General features: G+C 32.2%; 2 protein-coding genes across 3 annotated transcripts; one reads left to right on the top strand and one right to left on the bottom strand.

Moving 5' to 3' along the window:
• The first annotated feature begins 1858 nt into the window (after positions 1-1858).
• LOC125071234 (eukaryotic translation initiation factor 2-alpha kinase) lies at positions 1859-13911 on the top strand. Of its 2 annotated transcripts, XM_047681351.1 has the most exons (15): positions 1859-2157; positions 2588-2705; positions 3918-4068; positions 6050-6227; positions 7368-7527; positions 7935-8078; positions 8471-8657; positions 8960-9425; positions 9790-9930; positions 10263-10445; positions 10861-11146; positions 11538-11702; positions 12315-12528; positions 13005-13198; positions 13315-13911. In XM_047681351.1, the coding sequence occupies exons 1-15, from the start codon at positions 2015-2017 to the stop codon at positions 13450-13452; spliced, it is 2868 nt and encodes a 955-aa protein (XP_047537307.1). In that variant the 5' UTR covers positions 1859-2014; the 3' UTR covers positions 13453-13911. The 2 variants fall into 2 exon arrangements, with proteins under 2 accessions (XP_047537307.1, XP_047537308.1); XM_047681352.1 differs by lacking the exons at positions 13005-13198; positions 13315-13911 and having other exon boundaries at positions 12298-12412.
• Positions 13912-15347: 1436 nt separating this feature from the next.
• LOC125071235 (nischarin) lies at positions 15348-24384 on the bottom strand. The gene is made up of 4 exons (XM_047681353.1): positions 23811-24384; positions 23361-23607; positions 22336-22454; positions 15348-17535 (listed from the first exon to the last, which is right to left on the bottom strand). The coding sequence occupies exons 1-4, from the start codon at positions 24249-24251 to the stop codon at positions 16945-16947; spliced, it is 1398 nt and encodes a 465-aa protein (XP_047537309.1). The 5' UTR covers positions 24252-24384; the 3' UTR covers positions 15348-16944.
• Positions 24385-24515: the final 131 nt, after the last annotated feature.

The raw sequence follows: 24515 nt of genomic DNA, 5'->3' as shown, positions 1-24515 counted from the left end.
TTCTGGAAGACTGCTTCCACCGACCAAACAAACGACCAAACTGTCAGACAACAAACAAACTCTTCAGCTTTATAATATTAGCATAGATATGTGACAGACGATATGGTTAGAAAGAATGTTGCTTGTGAGATGACGTCCGACAGAGAAGTATGGAAGAAGAAGACATGCTGCGCCGACCCCAAGTAAAATTGGGGCAAGGGCAGGAGGATGATGATGATGTATCATCAGGGCTACTTCGATTTTTCTTTGGACAATTCGAAAAAATATGGCCCCTTAAATAAAAGTTAGTACATTATTGTATTTTGGGTTTTGGAAAACGGAAGAAGTTATGTCCCGCTAATTGAACAGTCAACGGCTTGTTTACCTTTAATATCCCAACGTAATAACGAGCTTTTTTGTCTAACAGGTAACAAGTTCGTCACAATTTTCTCGCGATGGAAATGACCTAGTTTAAATTTCCAGTCCGTCCTGATGATTTCGCTATTCCTGTAAGTTTTAGCAAAACATAGTGAACGATTTGCTTTTTGTTTATTTGAGCCGAATCTTCTATCTTATGAATCCATGAATCAATAGTTTATTCTTTACATAATGGCTCAAATTCGGATACAACATTATTAAGAACTGGGATTTTGTCGCGATCTATAATACTTTTGTCCCTAATACCTTGCATTAATTAAAAAAATTGTTCGAAAAATAATCGCCGAGTATCAGCATACTTAACCGATAACAGTTTCGTCGACGTTCAAAACGCTAAAAATCGCAAATCCATTGTGAATATCATAGATTAATCAAGCTCTCGACCACTTTTTATATATATATTCATTCTTGTCACACTAATTGCACAACACTTTATTTTTCATTTTTACATTTTATTTTGGGGTCGCAAGGACGATAGGTATTTTAGTGTTGTCCATACATGGTACAAATACATAAAATTATCCCTTTTTTATTTTTTATTAACAAAAGTTACTAATTTATGACCTCATTATATTAGTTAATGATTTACATACACTGCATACATAGAAAACACCCGGACTGAAGGCAAATACAAATATTCATCTCACAAATATTTGCCTGCCGCGGCATCGAATCCACTACACTCGCTATCGCAGTCAGTTACATCAACAGTGCAGTCAAAAAAAAACATATAAATAAAAATATATATAAAGTATAAAACTATTCTATAGATTAATAGTTCTAAGGCAACCATGTGTTGGCCAAACATTGGCTAATTAGCTGAAATAAATGTTGTTTCATTAAAATAGTTGGGTAGTTTATTCTTTTAATTAAAATGATATGCTTTTAATTACCGAAAGTATACTTACTCGGTCCGATATAAATATTTCTTGATAGTTAATTTTACAGTTTTTGAAAACACACTGAGACAAACGTTAACAGATTGGCGCAAACGAAAATAAACCAAATTGAAATAAGACCCCAAATTGAAGAGAGGCGTTATTTGCTGCTACCGGTTTTGAGACTGTGAAGCGATATAGTAATATTTTTGATCAGAGTGACTTTCGTGCGCTGCGAAATTCACAGTTTGAGATATTAAGCAAGATAATTAGTAATCCATTGTAACTACGTGATAAAAAGACATAACAATAATTTTTTATGCTTTTAAAACATTAGTAAAGACAATTATGCCTAAATTAAAAAACTAAAATTTATTTCTTTAATTTGATTTATAAGTCAATAAGTTCGGTGAAAAGAAAGGTAGTGAAAAACGTTTCAGTAAGGAAAAGCGTCCGCAATTTTCTATTTTCCAGGGAATAAATAGTTTACATTGGCAGCACTGACTTCTATTGGTCAATTGACATTTGTCTGATTTTTGACAGTTTACGTGGAAGTCTGCGAGTTGCAACTAACTAGTGGTAGTGATCATCTGTGGTTATTCTTGTTGCTTTTTACCGTTTCTGTTTAGAGTTGTAATTTTTTGTCAAAATTTCGTAATCTTAATAAAAACCCGAGTTAAGGGGGTTGAGATGTTTACTTATAATTTTGCAAAAATAATATGTCGAATTGGTATTGGCGGGTGATTGCTTTGAAAGCGGCTTTTGTACTTACATGTTTTGTATCTTATATTCGGACTGATGATACTATTCAGAAGTTACCGTTTTGTAATCCTCACGCATCTAAGGATACTGCTTTTAATGAGTAAGTTATTATAATTTATTAATATCAATATTTTATACAACATTCATATAAAGTTTTTAATGGTATAAACAAAATATTTATTTTTTATATATTTTGTAAACAAATATGTTTGCTTCATTTACATAAACACGCCATACTAAAAAAATGTCATAAACATTAGTTCTAGATAGTTCTAGAATGAATGTGGCTATGTACTGCTAATCCAATTAATCACGACCTTGCTTTTATATCTCGAAAGTTGAAGCCTACACAAATTTTATGTACAAAAAAGTCGGTTATGTAAACAATTCACCAAATTCTTTTACTAATGTCAACTTAAAGCATATTTATTTAGTATGTATGAATACGCTGTAAATGTTTTTTTATACATTATGTTATACTTCTAGCTTCCTGTGTCATAGTCATTCATTGAAGCAACTTATATTTTCAGCTTGATAATAGTCAGCACTCTGGATGGACGTCTTACAGCGTTCTCTTCAGAGAATGGCATCAAAGCATGGTCTTTGGACACTCAGCCACTGTTATCTTCTAATTTACATCATGTTGAAGTGAGTAATGTTAGGTGTTTACAATAACTAGATACAATAAAAAAATATAATTTGATATAAGCTGTCAATAATTTGTTTTAACTTTCATTCTCAATTTCTTTCATGCCTTCTAAAAATGTGTATTAATCTTATCCAAGTCTTAGAATATTTTTTGTATGAATTCCTATTTTTTATATACATACAAGTTCTGTTAAGTAAATTTAAAGGTATACAACCATCCTGCTTCTCAAGTTGACTTTGTTGCTGGCTTTCATCCTTTTTAATGTGGTTATAAGCAAGACCCATAGTATGCTTAGTATTGCTCTCACAACTCACATCTCGCAATAGTAAATGACTTAATATCTATGGAATGAATAACTATGGGGATAAAAAGATAGATACAAATCTGTCACTAACTTCAGTTCAGTTTTGCATCCATAACTTTGTTGTTAAGTCATTGGATATATTCAAGATGTTTTAAATGTATTTTTATATTGAAATTCTTTCAATTATTTCAAAGCTTTGTGGCATACTATCTGGTTTTATAACAGAGTCAAACGAGGACATGTCTGAACTTGTCATGATGGTTGTAGACAATTACTAGAACTCATAATATATTCGTTAATAATTCTGTCTAATGCCTTGTTATTTCCTCATTATTGTGATACTCAAATAAAATATTTGTTTTGAATTATGTGTATTTGTAATAAATATGTTAGTGTGAGTTTTATTGTGTCTCTCTTTTTTAATTTATTTCTTAAATATAACTCTTATTTATTTATTTGACAAATGTTACTTTAATATTTAATTATTTTATTTTAATTATTTTGACTGTATGCAATGCTGTTAATTAGAATGCAGCTAAAAATTTAAAAATGACTTTACAGTACAGTATGTACTTCAATAGAAGTGCAGGTACTTATACTTCCGGAAATACAAGCTTCTTATCTACTGTCCTGCACAAGCACATGCATTTCAAACCTTGTTAAAGATTACAGTTGCTCTAATAATATATTATATATATTTAATTAAGCAAACTTACGCAATAAACAACATTGGACCGATCCAAAAAAAAACTATTCAAGAAGTACAATGATACTTAGACTTGCCACCAAATGTATCACAAAATTTTCACTTGAAAATAATTTGAAGAATATTTATCTGATCTTATAGATTTCTCCTTAGAAAGAAGAAATAAACAAATTATTTAAAAAAAAAAACAATATGTCACAGCTCACGTCAGGCGGCAAATGGGTTCGGCTAGTTCCATCCCTTCGTGGGACTCTGTTCAGTTTGAGTGGAGATGCCATAGAGCCTTTGCCCTTTGATGCGGAGCAACTACTGTCCTCATCGTTCAAATACTCGGATGACCTGGTGATAGCTGGTAAGTTGGATTTTACATGAATTTCTTTACCAAATCATCATAAAATCTTATAACATATTCGTATTCGTATCGAAGAAGTATCAAATAGTTATTATTTAACACTTTTCCATTTAACTAAATATATCCACTTCAATTTTACTTCCAAAGTTCCGACAACGGACGAGCACATGGGCCGCCTGATGGTAAGCGGTCACCACCATAGAAAAAGGTGATCATTCCTAACATTTGGAAATGAAGTGTTTTTTCGTATACCATAATAAATATCATAGATTATATCTCTCCACCAATGTTATCGCGTCGATTCGATGGCAAATGTTGTTTATTTGGCTTTTGTCCTTTTTGTCGTTGGAATAGACAGTGTATTTTGTGACACTAGTAATTAGGATTGACATACTTTTATGGCTGGCTATACATCGTGGAGTGTTTTTGCTATATTATTGGTTTCTCGTCACCAGACGACCTGTTGAGTTGTTAATCACAATGTTTACCTAGAATAGTTTAGTTACATATATATGTATATATCATATAGAAAAAAGTTGACTGTTGTTTATTGATAACAATCAAAGTATTACAAACTGATTTCAAGTAATTACAATATCCACAATCAGTCATAATTATATTTAAAATATGTGCTAAAATTATCTCAAATTACATAACACTATATATATGTTACTGTAAAAGCTCGAACAACGGTAAATCTTAAGATTTTCCAGCAAAACCTAAGATTTACCGATTATGAATGGTAAATGTCCATAAAACTTTGGGATTCAAACTTTTACCATCATTCACTTGGTTAATCTTAGGATTTACATGTTAAGTTAGGTTAGGTTGGACAGCAGTGGGCTGATGAGACCTTAATTTGAATTCGTGAATGTGTTTGTATGTAAAACAAAAGTTATATGATAGTTCGAGTATTTTTTATTTTTATATGTATATATATTTTATATCTATTATTGTACTACTAGTATTATAAATACCACGTATATTTTAAATATACTTAGTGTCAAGTTAAATTATAATTTTAATACAAAACTAAAACTGATAAATGTTTTATCTCAAAATTAACAATACTGAAGTGGCATGCGTAATTAACATTCGTCATATTTACCTTCGTATATCTTATCTATTAAACATACTCATTGATTAAATTATTATACCATGTTTTTCAAATCTACAATTGAAATGCAATATATTGCAATCATTACGCTATTTTTGCATCTTCTTAGACAGGGCTGGATTACGTATGTCGAGACCTACAGTCACAGCACGTTCGGGGGGGGGGAGGGGGGTTATTTGGTTCGTGTTCTTTCCTAGAGCACAACGTTCCTTTTTAACATTCTGATGTTTTTTTACGGTATTACGAAGGTATCACTAGAAGGAGTGTATTCTGATGTTTTTTATGGTATTACGGAGGTATCACTTTTCAATTAGAGAAGAGAGAGAGAAATTTTTGGTTTAAAATCTAATGGTACAATGTCTAATGGGCAATGCGAACCTCTTGTTATGTGATGGTAATTCCATTTCTAAAGCGGTGGTAGTTTTTACTCTGATTATTATATACAATACAAATTGTAGCTTGTTAAAAGGAATTTTAATGAAATTATTTGTATAATAATAACACCTTGAACGCGAATCGATTGCACTTATTATTACATAAAAATGTCCAAAGCTATTCACCCAGCCTTGACTTTTTAGTCTTTAAAAATGTTTATTTAATTTGTTATTCTTTTTTTTTTATTGGATACCAGATAAAAAAAAATCTTAGGTCTAATTATTGTGTAGTACAATTATCTTATCTATATTATAATTTATCATTTTAAAATACAAACAAAACATCAAGTATCAATATGGTTTCTAATTATAATAATAAAACAAAGATAAGTTGGTTTTAATTTTATCTGACTCACACTTTAGGCCTTTGCCTATTTAAGGTTTATTAAAAAAAAAATGAATTTATGATTTTATTATTGCTCTCTGTTAGGTGCTCGAGAGACCCTATGGGTGGGTTTGGACGCGCAAACCGGCACCGTTATATACGAGTGTTCGTCCAGTGGGTGTAACAGTGAACAGCAAACAGCTACCGCTGGACGAGACATCATCGTGTTGAGGCGACACTCCAACACAGTGAGAGCGCTGGACCCACGTTCCGGAACCGAGAAGTGAGTTGTAGAGCTATTCTTTGGTTTATTACTATTAGTAATAAGGTTCATTTTTCCACGTTGAATCATCTCTATCGTTAATATGAGATAAATAAAGGCATACATAGTTCAGAGTGGCGGCTAAATTACTGATAATCAGGGTGCCAATTCTACTAACGAATTGTCACTTTATCGAAATAAAATCGGGATCTTATCGTAATCGTTACAAATTAGTTGAATTAGCCTACAGCGAAATTATGTGTATTAAATTTTAAATACATGTGTATTTCACCAACCCGCATTGGAGCAGCGTGGTGGAATATGCTCCAAACCTTCTCCTCAAAAGGGGAGAGGAGGCCTTAGCCCAGCTGTGGGAAATTTACAGGCTGCTAATGAAATTAATGTAAATTGTAAAGTGATTGAGGAAATTAGTTATTACTTTAAACCCACGAGTCAAAATTACGAACTTAAAGATGGCCGCACTGCTCCAAAATCATTCAGTCATATAGTTCATTATGTTTCAATATTGTTTATTACATACAAATCAGACAACGAATATCGGTGATTATTTATTAGTCCCCCAAAGTAAAGCCACATTAATGAATGATTTGACAACGTGTTCATAAAATTCGTGACCTCTCGCGATTTTGACGCGGGAATGCATTCGCTTCCCAGGACTTAATATCACAGGGTAAAGCAAAACGATCACTGGAACAGTTGACGCGTCTAGACAGCTCAATCGTGTGTGATCCGGGCGAGAGAGGGCGGTATCGAGCCCAATCTGTCATACTCTCGATATGGACATACCGTTCAAGGGTATAAAAACCTTAATTTACGAAACGGGATCATCGTGTTATATAAATATTCTGATTACCTTTTTGTATTATATTTTTATTTATAACAAGACGATTCACGTGTACATAAATATTGATTAAATGTTATGCCTGGTGCTGGTACCCTACATACAAGGACTGCCAATAAACAAATACGGAACATACTAAGCATAATAAATAATAAGTACGTTTGACAATCCTGCGGCCTTGACGAAAAGCGGCATTTCGCGAGATTTCGATAGTCGATGGCCCACTGGTAGTTTTTCTTTAGGCGGTGATGTATCGAATATTAGAGTGGGAGGTGTGACGGTGTGGTGGTATTCCGCAGATGGAACTTCAGCGTGGCGGAGCACCAGCTGGCGCTGAGCCGGCGCGAGTGCGCGGGCGCGGGCGCGGCGCGGCGCGCGCTGGCCTTGGGCGTGTCGCTGCCCGACGGCGTCGTGCTCGTGCGCTCCAAGGACTCGCACGCGCCGCTGTGGCAGCACAAGGTCCGAACACTCCGCTAACATATTTATTCAAAACTTCGTATGGCCCCCTATAAAATTATCCGCCCGAAAACAACGCGGCTTTTTTATTTTCTATTAAATAGGTAGGCGGACTGACATAGACATTGGTGCCACCACCGATGCGCCATTTTGAGATCTAAGATGTTATAATTATTAAGTAATGCTGTTTGACGATAGCATATCTGATGAGCGAGTGATACATACCTAGATGGGCTTGCAGAAAGCCCTACTATAAGCCGAGATTAACGTGTTCAGAGAAACGGGCTAATTTTATTATTATATAATAATATAGATAATTAACAAAACTTTAATTAATAGTTTTTAATTCAAGGTTGAAATTATTTTTTATATTCTTGTTCCGCTTTGATAATGTATGATAACAATTTTAGCTCGAAGCGCCCGTGGCCGGCATGTGGAGGCTCCAGGACGGTTCGCTCGAGAACATGGACGTTTTGTGGGAAGCCGCGCGAGCTTTAACCGATTCGAATACTCAAAGTACACCCTCATTGTATTTGGGAGTTCATAATACACAGGTAAATTATGGCGTTTTAAAACGATGGCGGAATTCATGGCTGTATTATAAAGACATTCGTTTATTGAAATAATATAAATAGTGTTGCAACTTTGAACTTCCGGCTCGAAGGACCAACTACTAATCTACGAGTTTTTGATACACTCTTTGATAATACGCTTATTTATACTATGAAACAATTAAAATATAGCTTTGTCAAATGCAATGAAACGATTTAATAAGTTATAAACATAAATGCACCGCGTAAGAATGTTGACTCCCATCAAACGGGTGGTTGTGGCATATAACTATTATAACTATTAATATATATGATTAATTTAATTAGTAATAAAAATTTAATGAAATTATAAACAATTATGTATTATTATTTAATGTTTTTTTTTTCTACTTCAGCTATATATTCAAGAGAGTGTTTTGTACGCACAAAAAATTGAAACATCCGTTTCAACGAAGCCGGTGCCGTGGAAGTTGAAACAGTCTATGCCTCTCATCACCGACGGTAGCACCGCTATATCACAACCAGTTGAAGATCCTAGAACTCTAGCTGTGATTACATTGCACGGAAATTCTGGCAGGACGGGTAAGTTAAGAAGTGCTTAAAAGTAATATTATCCTGGTAATTATGAAATTTCAATATGGCAATTTAGTACATCAACGCAGTGAGAGCGCTAGACTAAGTCAGGTCAGGTGTATAAATCTGGAAATATTTTTTCTTAAAAACTTAGGAGATTCATAAATCAATATAATAGCAAGCAATGCTAATTACTCAACCGATATTACACTTTTAAGGCAAATCCCATGCAATAGTACTGAAATTTTTATGTACATACAATTTTCGTCGATAACTTATTAAATATATTCAAATAAATATTGTTATTACAGAAAACCACGGCTTCTTCCTCTACCTACAAGACACATGTGATCAAGCCGTCCAAGTAACCGAAGATTCCATCGAGGGACCAGAGGTAGTTCTACCCAACAATAGTGATGACCAACCCAACCACCACCACGTGCACGTCCACGTCTATTCTCTATGGTTTTGGTGGAAGGAGGTTCTATTGATAGCGATAAGTTCCGCCCTACTCATGAATCTAATGATCTGGCCGAGATTTTTCGCCCCTAAACTCCGACCTCCGACGCCATTACCGATGAACCAAGAATATATCGTCGTGGAACGTCACTACGAGAGACCGCCGTCGAATAATAATACTGAGTATTCAGGGAGATACGAAAACGATTTCACACCTCTACAGTGTCTCGGTAAAGGTGGCTTTGGTGTCGTTTTCGAGGCGAGGAACAATATAGATCACTGTTCGTATGCTGTGAAGAGAATCACTTTGCCGAAACGGTATGTTAGTTTAATTTACCTTTGTTTTATTAGAATGATAGTTTTTAATTTGATTATGGATGTGTAAGTGTAATGAATCGATATTGAATTAGGATTTTAGTATAATTTGGTTTGAGTCATCAATAAATTATTCTTACTCTAAGTCACAATTCTTGAACATGTACATTATAATTTTGTGTATATATGTACATAATTAGTATCGTTATTGCCTGCCTGCCTCTACCGTCTAAGTAAGAGAAGGAGAAGCCAGGCAGACTGGCACCGTAACGCGTTACGTAGCGCACCGGTTTACCCTTCCATAGGACGTCAATGTCATGAATATTATGTGTTCAGCATTCACAATGCATTAATGTCGCGTCCGCAGCGAGTCGCGGCGCGAGCGCGTGCTGCGCGAGGTGCGCGCGCTGGCCAAGCTGGAGCACGAGCACATCGTGCGCTACTTCAACGCCTGGCTCGAGGAGCCGCCCGCGCACTGGCAGGAGCAGCGCGACGCGCACTGGATGAGGTGACGCCCGCCTGCCTGCCCGCCTGCCCGCCCGCTCCCTCTAACGCTACTAGTCAAACATTATTCTTATGGTCTATTCCAACCGCAGGAGGATGAAAGACGAGTAAACGACATTTGACCTTGAATTGATGCGATCTCATTGGTAGAGAGCTTGAATAATCTATGATATTCGGAACTACATATTTTATTCGAACTTTGGAAGTAAAATTAAAAAGTATCATTGGTTTGTGATGAAATGTTAGTAGTGAGAGTAGTACCCACTTAGACTACATGCACAGAACCCATTAGTGATAGCGTTACTTTCTTGCCAATACTTTTGTTTTGTGTTTCAGAGAACTAGGCGGGATATCAGTAGCGATGTCCGAGGATTACACGTCACCCACGCCCATATCTCCCCCTCCAGAAAAGTCCCCCGCAAAGGGCGATAGTGTGATGTTGAACTTGCATAAGTCCATTGACGAATGTGTTGACGCTCTCGACTACGAGAAAAAGCTATCCGAGCCTAGGAGACATAGGTATTTTATTTATTTTTATACATATATAAATATATGACTCGAGTATGTAACAATGGATATTATTAATTGATGATTATTTAACATTAAAAACTCACATAGAAAACTTGTATTTTACGTAATTTTTCTAAAATATATTTTTGTTCACATTACATGTTCTAAATTGAATAAATTAAAAAAAATATATAGTAGCACCCTTTATTATGTTCCAAATAATATACCTAAATTCTACTTACAGAGATGGAGCCACTAAATTAATTAAAATGTATAAAGTTTAACATTAATTCTTTTATTTCTTTTAATTTTAAAATGTTTGTACGTTTCGTAAGTGTAACCTTTAAATATAGAAAGAGGATAATAAATAAATACAACCATTATAGATGTGGTCAAGTTATTATAATATACATATTTTTCTCAGATCCTTGAGTTGCAACGACTCATTTAGCATCATCTTCGACGAAAACGCCTCAAAAGACCCCCACTCGACCACTGAGACCCCTAAGCTCAGTGACGTCACACCAAGTACCCTCTCCAAACATAACGGCAGCGGGGACAACGATGACTCGTTTATTGTATTCGCGAATACTGGGGACCCCTCCAGTGGACTCTCAGAGGCCAGGAAGGAAGTGTCTAACAAGATTTTGGAGAAAATTAAAGAATGCGATACGTTTCAAGATAGCCAAAGTTATAATAAGAAAAAAAAGGTAAGTTTGTTTAAACATATTTGTAAAGTTAAAATATAACTATATAATCCCCAATTTAAATAACTTAAAAGTGAATATTTTTATTTATTTCGGATAATTCTGCTACATTAAAATAAAGAAAATAATGAATAAAATGTTCTTAAACTTTCTTCTAAAAAATATGACAGAATTAATTTTAAAATTAATTTCTGTCATTCGATGAACTTATTTAGTACTTTCCTTCTCTAATAAAACATTTAGATTGACGGTCGAAGTAGTTTACTTGAATTTTTTCTATTAATAAAAATAATATAGTATTGTTTTATATTCTTCAGTGACTAGACTAGCATTTTTATAAGTTATTGCATTTCAAAATGAAATAATTCTGTACATAAACAAATCTCAATTCCAGAAGGGTCACACCCGACACTGGTCGTTGGACATGTGCGTCCGCTCGCCAGACGAGGGCGCGGCGGGCTCCAAGATGTACCTCTACATACAGATGCAGCTGTGCAGGAGGGACAGCCTCCACGACTGGTTGAGGAACAACCGTACCTGGGAATCTAGGAGAGACCAGGTATCAAACTTTATATATGTTTTTTTATGCATTGTAAAGAAATTTAAATAAACAGCAATAAGAAAAAAAAATACCTTTAACAATGCAATGGTAGTATTAATTTGAATAAAGGTCTTTTTACTTCTAATTTTTCTATATAACTTCCATACAATAATCATAAATCTCCATATAAGACCTATTATATAATACGATATATATTCAGAGGAATAATTAGTCAGACGGACAAGATGTCTCTACTGGCCTTAGACATTGACGCTGTAAGAAATATTAACTATTCCTTTCATCGCTTGTGCGCAACCAACTTTAGGAACAAAGATGTTGTCCCTTGTGCTTGTACCCTTTAAATCGGAATAATACTAAGTATTGTTGCTTGGCGGTAGAATATGTGATGATTAGGTTGTACCTACCCAGATGGGCTTGCACAAAACCCTACCGCCAAAACATTTAGCGAATAATATACATACATATCTTAAAAACGTTTTGGCCGTGTACTATGCCAGGTACGTGCCATTAGACTACTCTTAATCAGAATTAGATAGTCTGAATATCGCCTGGTGTAATAGACCTATAAATTGTAACGACGGTGCAACGTCAGACATTATCTCGTCCCAGGTGAAGACGCTGTTCAGCCAAATAGTCTCCGCGGTGGAGTATGTACACCTCGCGGGACTTATTCATCGTGACCTAAAACCGAGCAATATTTTCTTCGCACCGGATGGGAAGGTGAAGGTCGGAGACTTCGGCCTAGTCACCGCAATGACGGACAACTCGCAAGACGGACCCGCTGAGGAGCTCGACGTGCACGCCAGGCACACGCACAGAGTCGGTCAGTATCTCGCGACTGTGCGAGAGTCATGCAGAGTACAATATTTAAGGAATAGATATTTTATAGTTAGTAGAATTTCGTTATACCTCTTAGTCCTCAATTGTTCTAAACAAAAATCCAAACATAAATTCTTCGATTTCAATTAATTATGTTTCATTTATGAAGTAATTGTGCATGCAATTTCATAATATAGTCCATTATAATGGCAGGAGGAGTAATTCTAAACAAATACTACAATCAAAAGTTTTATGGTACGTCTATCTATACCTAACAAAATACATGATCATGATTATGTGTGAAAACATTTCCCTTACTAACTAGTAAAGTAACAGCCAATTCAATGTCATGGTTGTTCATTTACCAGCACTCCTTCTATGTTAATAAGCGTTAATAGTAAAATAAGAAGTATTATTATTAATGTATAAAACCCTATTGTATGAATATAATTTCACAATACATCTTGTTTCTTTCCTCAGGGACACATTTGTACATGTCTCCGGAACAATTACTCGGTCGTCCATACAGCTACAAGGTTGATATCTACTCGCTAGGGCTGGTTCTTTTTGAGTTGTTACATCCATTCGGTACGGAGTCGGAGAGGGTGGCCTGTCTCATGCGAGCAAGAAATGGACACTACCCACATAACTTCCAGCAGAATTATCCTAATGAGGTACTTTTTCTTAATATTACCAATATATATAAATAAAAAGACTAGTAACGGTTACGGGTGCGCATCGGTTATTGTCTGACGAGTGACGCAGGGTAATAAATTAAAACAAATTCCAGACGGAGGTGCTGAAGCTGATGCTGTCGGACGAGCCGAGGCGGCGGCCCACGGCCAGCGGGGTGCGGGCGCGCGCGCCGCTGTACCAGAGCACGGACCAGCAGTGGCACTTCACGCTGCCCACCCTCGTCTCCTGCTGACTGCGGCGCTGTGACGTATCGCTAGTGATCTCTGATACAAAAATTACTACAGAGTACATACAAAATTATAGCTTTTATATATTGTATTTGGTTTTTGACCACAATCGTACTTTTTTATTATTTTTTTCGACATTTAGAGTTGCTCTTTTTGCATGAGGTGGGTCAGTGGGTTGGGTTAAATTCCGAATGTAATATATAAAATGGATGATTAAAGTGTGTAATTTATAAAAGACATTAAAAAAATCTCAGTTTATAGAAAACTCTAATCTATCAATATGATAAATTGCCTTTAGGTTTGAACCGCTTTATGACTTTTTAAAAGTTGATTATGAATTAACGTGTGTATCTATAAATATTGAACTTCCTTAACCTAATCATGAAAAAGTTAAATTTATTAATCTGTAAAAAAATATATATATTTTTACTAAAAGTAATCATTCAAGCTATTCGCCCCAAATTAAAAATATATATCTGAAATAAAAAATTTAAAGGTTAAAATTTAATCTTTTCCAAAGTACTATTAATAATATGAATTATCCAGGCTCTTGTTCTATAGCATAATATATTGCTATTATTTTTTGTGACTGACACCTTAGTACTTTTATATATAATTTTGTTATTAATAATGATGGATTAATATGATTATTGATGCAATTTATACATCCATCATTTATAATGGTAACTATATAGTGGTTTTTTTTATTCTAAAAGAGCCGGTTTAATTAAACAAGTGTTGTTTATATATTAAATCAATGGCTACTTATGGTTCGGAAATTATATTTCTCACACCAAAAAAAGTCTACTCTCATCACATGATAACGTACTTTAATGGTTTAAACATTTTTTATTTATAATTTCTCTTAGTTTTTTTTTACCCATTCCATATGCAATATGTTAAATATGCATTTATAAAAATATGCACTATATCTAATCTCAACTCTATATATTGTTTAATAAATACTATATAATTATATCAAATATTTGGAACCAAAAATGAATTAAAAAAATAATTACAAATAAAATGTAATTAACTATCCTCTGCTATATAGATAACGACTCAACTCAACTCATAGAAAAGTAAAAAATATTAAAAATAGAAAATAAATTTCTGAAAAACCCAATCATGAAGAAATAATAGTAAACAATGAAATAAACAGGTTAATTGTTACTTTAGTTTATATTAATACATATTGCAAGAAAACTTACTTAATTTAAGTACAGTAGAGTCCTGCTGCTAATAGTAATAAAGAAAGAAAAAGAAGTTCTGTAGAATCGGCACACATTGAAGTCAAGATAAATTATTGCTAACACAACTAAAAGGCAAAAAAAGATGAGGCATATCTGAATCAAACAGAATTCTGTGTAAGATGATTCTTCTAGAGCTTAACAAATTATAATTTGTTGTTAATTTGTCTGGATTAACAGAAATTTTTACCGTTCAATATTGGAATCAGCAGGACTCTACTGTACACTAAAAGCATTTCATATGTATGAGCTATGTGGAATTCATTGAAAGTCAAATAGTTTTAAGTAATATTAAATAATGTAATGACAAAAAGCCAGTGATATTAATAAGATTGTTTTTTTGAGGCTTTCTCATTGCCTTATTTGATTGTTAAAGCAATAATATTAAGTATTAATTATGGAAAAGACTGGAATCGGTGTTGGAAGGGTTTTGTATTTTTATTAAAATAAATACTATATTATAACTTAAGGAATCATTGAATTGAAAAACTATTTTCATTGAATGAACGTAAAAAATTTATTTGAATAATTTATTGTCTTGAATGAGTTTCATATCATCTTAATATTTCATTTTCACGAGAAAAATTATTCATACATAACTAATAATTATAAATAACCCAAATATTATATACAAGAATTAAGACGTATGTCAGCGCTATTTTTCATTGTATTTTTTTAATGTGTAAGGTGAAAAGATGTAAATTTATTTCTACATAGTCCAGTAGAAACTATTTTTTCTATGTTATGACGATTAATGTATTATAATAATAGGTTATATGATAATTCATAATAAATAGTGTTAACAAAATGTTTGATATTTTTATTTTTATATATTATATCTCGAAATAAAGTTAAACTTACAAATAAGTGTATCGTTGATTAATTCATAGTACTATATTTTTAAATACAGCCATAAAATAATACTTAAATAAAGAATACTATTGAAAAACTTATAAATAAATTACTCTAGAGTAACAAACTTGCACCAGTATTGGTTGAACAATGATCATCAGTGGTGCTAAGGTTTAGAATTTAACTAGACTATTTGACAGAACTAAAAATAAATCAGTATCCTTTCTACACTAATAATGTTTCAAAGAATGACCATATTTTCATCTCCAATTAAGCGTAAATAGGAGTGGATACGACAATAGACAATTTTGACTTTATTTAGTAACATTAAACTTTAGTCTTTTCAATAAAGGGGGGTACAGACAAATAAACAACATGGAAATAAACTGATTAGTATTGATTGAATAAACTTTAATATTCATTATGGATTCGTGAAAGTAGCATACAGTAGAGCTATTAGAAATTGCTTGGAATATGTAAATCTTTATTTTTACTTCGATTGAAATAGGTGTCATCTCTTTCCCATATATAATGTTAAAAAGAGATAGTGAATCATTTAGTTTTGTCAAATTAGTAACAAAAAAGTATAAATACAAAATAAACACAGTCAATATTTTAGTAAACCATCACACATGTATTATTCTAGCTTCAATAGTTAGTTACAAGTATAAGTATCACATATAAAGCTTATCATTATCACATCGAAGGGTCAAAACGACATGTAAGTCTACAATACAAATACAGAGTCAATTCCATGACTGTTAAGAAATACCATGAGATGTGTCTTAGGAAAATTTTGCGTGTGAACTTGCTTTATTCATTTAAGTCAAATTACCACTTATTTGTAAAGTGTTTAAAAATTAAATATTTTATAGCAGATATGTACAAAAACAAAAAGAATATTAAATATATCGTTGGTTCTAGTAACCGATTTAGCTAGATGAACAGCAATGAGAGAGGGTGCGCAACATCACTTTACTAAGTAATCAGGTGTAGGTCGTGCGTGTCGCCGTGGCATCGGTGAAATGCTTCCATATTTTTTACTTCGTGTTACAATCACTCATGATTTAAACCCAACCCTTCGTCTCTTAAAGCTACTAGAACCAACGACGCATATAATTTAATATTATTATTTATAAAATGAATTCGTCATACAACATTTTTCCATTCATTAAAAATTATGGCAAATATATTTAACCAGAATTCTAACACATCTCACCGTGTCTCTTACGCTACAAACTATTCTAAATATAACTGAGCACCCATTTATGGAATGTCCTGCATCATTACATGTAAAATACATTAATAAGACGTGTTACTATGTAACATGCTTGTTATATAATTTAATAAAATTCCATTTACTTGCAATTAATTTATAAAATTAGTCAGATATCGTCAACTTCTATTAAAACTATGACTCGAGTTATTATTTTGCAAGAAACTTGGAGTCTTACCTTCTTTAACTATTCTTAAAGCCTGTAAGACCCTAGCCGTATCCAATTCTTTTTCCGAAGCCTTCTCGTTGTCCAAACAAATTTCTGACATACGAGCGTTAAACTGTTCGATGACTTTGACTCTATAGTCTATGGATGACGCTACCGGATTAGCCGTTAACCACAGATACTCTAAGCACGGCAGATTGCATATGTATTGTACTTCTTCAACATCATCGATAAGATTACAGCCGAGATCCAAACTTTCTAGTGAATAAAGCTTAGAAAAACCTTGTAGAGATTCGATTTTATTCTGTGAAAGATCTATTTTAACAATATTGCCTATTTTAGCGTGCCAGTTCAAACACATCGAGAATCGATTCATAGATAAGTTGAGTACTTGTAAATCGTGAAGGCACGATATATCACATAACTCGGTCAGTTTGTTTGAAGACAGATTCAGTTGCTGTAACTTTGGCACTAATCTAATTGCCCAGTCGACGTTGTCAATGTTGTTGCTTGCAAAGTTTATAACTGTCAATTTCTTCCATATCTGAAAAAAAAACAACAATTATATAATAATAATAACTAATAACGGTAATAAATAGTATATTCATTATAGCTAAAAAGTTATTTTATGATTATCATTCCATTTAATATAATTTACTGTAACCAAGAAACTACAAATCTAAAAATGGATGAAATAGAGCTAATGAAAATCTCATTTCAAATCGTTGTCAGTAGAATTTGTTTATTAGTAGACTCTAGAATAGGTCTCTCCACGCTCTCGTCACATATACGTCATCTCACCACCAAACAGCAATACTAAGTTGTTTTGTTCCAGTTTAAACGATGATGAAACGATATAACAATAATGATGTAAGGAATTGTTAATATTTCTTACACATTACTGTTAAAATGTCTACGAGCACTGATGACCACTTACCATCAGATGACATACCGTAATTTGTGAAATGGAATTTTAGATATACTTTCTACATTCATTTAGCATGTAAATTTTATTCATATAATTCTGTTTCACGTTGCTTATATATATTTTTTTTTAAATTTTTTTATGTCATAGGTGGCAAACGAGCAAGAAAGAAATTATATGTACTGGGCTGTAAAAAATAAGTTTTTAATATTACATACTACGTAATAATTACTACGTAAGTTTTTTATATTCATAGCGAATTACGGGACGATAGCTGCACATATCGGTTATACAGGCGTAGATATGTAAAAAAATTAAAGAGAATTCTTAATTGCAAGTTAATAAATTGTTACGATTTAACAAAGATTAATTTTAGAGAGCGGAATGAGTTACTGGCCGGGTAGAGAGAGGCGCTATGAATATAAATTAAAAAAAAAAATACAAATGTAAAAGTGCGAACAGACGTTGTGAGTTTACAATAACAATAAATCAAAACAAAACCTATTATATGTTCGGAAATTTGTAAAATCGGTTACCAACTAGTATTAGATTAATAGTTATCAGTGTCACTTTGTCAGTCAACCATATATCTACTAACATATATAAATATATGTGTTAAGAGTAATTCATGCGGATATTACATCGTATGTTACATTATCCAATAAAACTATGAACTAAAATTATTTTACAAATTTTATTTCATTAGTTGATTTTTTTTAAAATATTTTTGAAGAGGTACAATTTGCACTAGTACCTTAACTAGGCCGAGCCAGTACTATAGCTACTATTCCTTCCGAATATCTAAATTAATGTTGAGATAAAGCAATTCTTATATAAAGGATAAGCGTAGGTATTTGATTTATTTCCTTATTATTATTATCAGGCTATTTACTTAAGAGATAGTAGGTTGTATGTTTTGTTACCAGAATAGAAGTACAATTATTTGATATATTAATGATTAATTTAATTATAAGTCACAACTTACACTTTTTAAATGTGTATGTGTGCGGTTGTGTATGTGTGCGTTTGTGTATGCATGTTGATTTGAGGTTAATATTAAGAAAATACGAAAACAAATATATTTAGTAGGTCTGCTCTTTTATTTTGATATTTCATAGAGATTTTCAATTTGATATGATTATGACTTAAACAAATTATTCATTTTATGCTTGCAAGTATAATGATTTAAGATAGATATGTTCAAAATTTTGTTTATTCTATTGTATAGGACTGGATCGATAAAAAACGGGAACCGTTTAATGAAGGCAGTTTGAAAACCTAACATCGGACATATTCTGTTGTTTCTCCGCGTAACTGTCTGTGACGGATTAAAGGTTAATTTTTGTCTTGTGCAAGGATATTTTGCAAAACAAAATGTTGTCATACACAAAGAACATCACATTGGGAGTATAACTCGCTTGTAGGAAATGAAAAAATGTTTAAAAGTCATTAATTTTAAGAGCACGTTGGCTCCAACCCAAGGCATAAAGCAGTACACTAGAATCGATTGCGCTAATGCATAGGTTAGGTTAGGTTAATATACAGTTACATAATATACAGTTTTAATAACTTTTAAATTAGTTTCAGAGTTATTTCTGAAATTAACTGAATATTTTTTCCATGTCAGAGATGATCAATATTTCGTTGTAAGGATTAGACTTGCACTTAAGGTCCATGCGAATACAATTTTGTATGCAACAAACGGGTCCTGGTGTTATCCAAGGCTTTAGATATTGGTATTTTTTGGGAACTATGACCCTGATTGTATGATTCATAAGGTAAGTAGAGAGTTGATTTACTAATTGCTTTTAAAATAAAATTGAAATTAGGTTAGGTTTTTATATCAGTTAGTAATGCTTCGTAATCTAGTTTGTTTTTAATAAAATTTTCTTTGGAGGTAAATTTATAATTAGCATTCAAACAGGTTAAAACTGCTGAATGATCAGTTATAGGAGCTTTTAATAAAATTATATAATTCTCATTAAAAACAGCACATGTAACTTATCTTTACACATATAATAAATTACGAAATAACTACAATGTAAAACACATTTATATTACGTCTTTTAATAATATTACCATATTGTACACGTCATATAAATACATGAACTAGCTGTGAACGCGACTTCATGCGTATTTGAATTTAACAAAAATGTTATGGTTGCAGACTAAGTTACTCATTATATTAGCTATCTGCCAGTGAAAGTCCCGTCAAAATCGGCCCAGCCGTTTCAGAGATTAGCCGAAACAGACAGACAGACAAAATGTTATTTTCGTAAATATGTACCGTGTATACCTATATATGCATTTAGTAAAATGCGGTTATTTTAATATTACAAACAGACACATCAATTTTATTTTATGTATAGATAAAGTAACGATTTAAAATAAATAGCTAAGTAACTAAATACACCTATACACAGTTGATATAATTAGACTACTGTATTTAAAATGTCAAACGAGCAAAGAGGTAACTTTTAAATGGAAGCTTGATTTGACCGCATAGGAATACTTGGTAAACCTTCCAAATACAACGAAATAATCGAAAACTATGTACAATAAAATTATTAAAATGAAAATATAAATACATACTTAATTATACGAGTAAAGGCGGAATAAATCGATAGTATAACAAATATTAGATATAAAATTATTTTAACTTGTAACCTATTAAATGGTGATATAACCTAATTCATAATGAAAACAAATGTTATCTGAATCATTGAAATGACTAAGCAGATGTCCGATAACCTAGTCATAAACTAGGATGGTAATGTTTATTTTATTATTCATATATTTAATTAAATATGTCTGTTGCAATCAACATTGTTCGTTTATAATATTCAATAGATAATAGTACAGCTACGTAGATCAGTGGTTCTCAATCTGTTGTCCGTGGAATCCTATTTTACCTTAAATTCACTACTAATGTTTAAGGAAAAATTAAATAAGTATGCCCCATACTTATTTATTTTTCATTCCATTATTACGTAAGGAAATGAAAAATTAATACACGTTTGGTTTATTTTAATGTTTCAAGGATTCAATTTTTAGAAGTATTTATTTATAATTTCAAAGGTACTAATAATCTTTATTGTTTGTCCCGCCCGTTGTCATAGAATTGGAAATATTGTTTTACACCTATACGCATCCGAGCGAACCTCGACAATCGAACCCTTTTCAAATGATTTTAACTTTGCGCATTTTTTTGATATTACGTAAGAACTATCGAGTCTCCTTCCCACCCCCTTATAAGAAAACATAAGACATCGTCATACGTAATAAATGAATGGATATACAATAAAAAAAAGTTGGAGAGGTTAATTTTAGAACATTATTTTCATCATTACTTGCAATGGGTGCGATACGATATGCTTTCCTTTTCCTTGTTCACAAGGAAACTTTTTTTGCTTAAGATGTTTTTTCCTCATTACATAATTTTAAGTTAATAAAAATTAATCCTTCATTAAATTACATGTATCCTGTTCCGCAAATCATCAATTTAGTGCTCCCCACTTTATAATGATTGAGAAGCACTGTCGTAAACGATAGTCGTTTATTGTTGACACAACTGACTGGTCTATTATATAGTTAGACATGCGTAAGATTTGGAGGACTTGTTGCTTAGCTAAAAAATAGACAGAAAACAGTGGTGTCAAAACTAATGATATACAATGGAAACTTCGAACTTTAGGTGCAACGTTTAAATGTGTAACTTACGAGCGAAACGCTTCTAAAGCTAAAATCTTTTATTTTTGTCACATTTGCTAAGTTATACGTACTTTTCAATTTTTATATAAGCTTAATAGTTACATATAAGCAATCATATCATACAAGAAACTTTCAAGAGTTTTAACAAAATAAGCACTTTCTGTTTTGGGACTGACAATAGCATACAATTATAAGACAATGACTTCTTAGTTGATGATTGAAGGAGATGATCGCCTCCAGACTGTTTCCAATTACGAAAATATATTTATTGTTATTGTACACGAAATAAATACTTGTAAAAATGAAATTAAAAAAGAAAAAATATCCCCTGAGTTTCTTTCGCCGGTTCTTCTCAGGTCCGAGATGTTAATATCCGAACCGGTGTTAGATTTTTGACTATCAATAAACAAGTGTAACACTTCCATATCAAATAAATATTTTTGTCATCGACTTTGATACAAGAATGACTTATTTCACAAAATTCTAATTTAAATAATTAAGCATTGAAATTGTGAGTATCAGTATAAATAGGTTTATATGTAACATAGACATGTATGTATGTACTAGCAGGTGACTCCACTTCTATAAAAAAATAATTTACGTGAAAATTTATATGCCTATAATTGATGACCATAAACAAACACAGAGTTACTTTCATATTTACGATATTAGTCTGATTGTATGTAAGAAGAAATATTGTTCACATACCACAGTGTCAGCGAGACTGGACTGATCCTTGTGTAGAACATCAACGAGCAGAAACTCATTCAAAGTCACAACACTGGCTATATGCACAGACAGACTAACAAGTGAATCACGCAGGCACCCTGAAACAAAAATTCATAATTATCTTTATTTTATTACAAATATGGATTATAGATTTATTATTATTAAATTTAGGAATTTATTATAATTTTATGTTATTTCAAACAACAATTATCTATACAGCTACTGATATTACAGTAACATGAATAAACTATATTACAAATATATGCAACATATAAACACATTTTGTATATAGGTAGATCTACCCTGATACTAAAAAGTATCATAATTATATGACAGCTCAAAATATTATAAAAATTAATATTACTATACAAAATTATAAGATTACGAGTTTTAATTAATATTACGACTTGAAGTACTTATATAATTTGTAATGGTTTAATTAATAACCCCGTCCGAGCAGTTATTCGTTATTTGTCTCAGAACATATTGTTGCAGATTGCATAAAAGTCAAGTTTAAAATGTGTATTTTTAGTGTAAACTGCCTAATCTTGTTTAATTATCTTATCTATGGCTTCTGATATACATTTTTAAATATCTGTGTTTCCTTTTATGATACTTACATAATTTATATAATAAACATGTAAATCTTTGCTAAAAAACATGTATTATTACACAACATAGTTGATTTTTTTTTAATTTCATCATAAGAAATTAAATGCATAGTAATAGATACATAATGTTGATTATCAATTTTTACTTTTTAATAAATATTTTCGTTGTATTATTGACATTGGTCATCATCATAATCATCTTCTTGCATTTATCAGTGGCCATTACAAGAGATATTCACTGCCTACTTCACTAGTTACACCAAAGTTAGCACTCACTTTACCAAATTACTAGAAACAGTAGTTTGTTATTTCTATGTAGTAATTAGTCAATAGGTAAGGGTAGATCTATTCATTTGAATATATATAATAAATGCGACTAAGCCATTAACTTACCCACACTTTGTATACATCCCATGGGAACACCGAGGACTTTTAAATCAATCAATGATTTAAATGATATGAGATCAAAGTACAGTTCATTAGGTATAATATTACTCGTTCCCAATTTCTCATAGCTCCCTTCAATGCTGAGTGATCTCACTTGAGAACAGAAATCCAGTATGTGGCTGAAGTCAAACATTTGATCCACTTTCTCTGTCGGTGGGCATGCCATTTTAAATCTTTCACTTATAGCATGTAACTGAAATAACATTTAAAATATGTATAATATATTTAAATACTTATTATATTATTCCAAATAATATATTAAGTATTACAGATATTGAGGATGAGATAAATTTATTCCTTAATTTGTTGCCTCAATTGCTGTATCATGAGTTATATAATTTTGTTTGATTTGAATTTAATTTCCTTGTTTGACAAGTAGGGAAAAACTAAATTTACCTCAAGTATGCTGAATTTATGTGATTTTTCATTTTCCAATAACTTGTCGCCTTCTAAGTAAAGTTTTTTAGCCAGATCTTGTAAGAGGAAAAATATATCATACAAGTTGAAGTGTAAGAAATGCGCGAACTCTGATGGCATCGTGAGCAATAAATATTTGAAGACATTTTTAAGGTAATCGTTTAACGCTTCACGTCTTTGTTCCACGAATTTTGGTGTTTTATTGCGTATAACTTTTTTCGGTGGCAATAAATCTTTCGCCACACCATGGTCACTCACTAACGTCTCGTGGAGTTCCACAAAATCATTGTACCGATGTAAAACTTCCCATTGCACTGATCCCACTTTAACAACAATTTTATAAAATGTTACATTATCCTTGGATAAAGCTTCCACGACATTCACTGTGCTGTCGTTTCGGTAATTTACAAACGACGACATTTTTACTTTTACGAAAATTGGTTTAATTTCGCATTTCAAGTGATGTAATGACGGAAATCGACCGTGAAGTTTTATTTGATGCGCTACTAGCCTTCTACAGAAATAATACAGAAACCAGTCTCTTAAGTCAACACTAAAATGTAAATGATGACATTTGACATTTCTAAAATGTGAGTTTGACGTTCTGAATATTCAATTCAGAATCAATTTTACATATTGTAATTTTCTTGAAATATTTAAATTAGCTCAATACATATTATTTTT

Source organism: Vanessa atalanta, chromosome 19 (genome assembly GCF_905147765.1).
Source record: "Vanessa atalanta chromosome 19, ilVanAtal1.2, whole genome shotgun sequence".
NCBI lineage: Eukaryota > Metazoa > Arthropoda > Insecta > Lepidoptera > Nymphalidae > Vanessa > Vanessa atalanta.
This window is presented reverse-complemented; position numbering and strand designations above follow the sequence as displayed.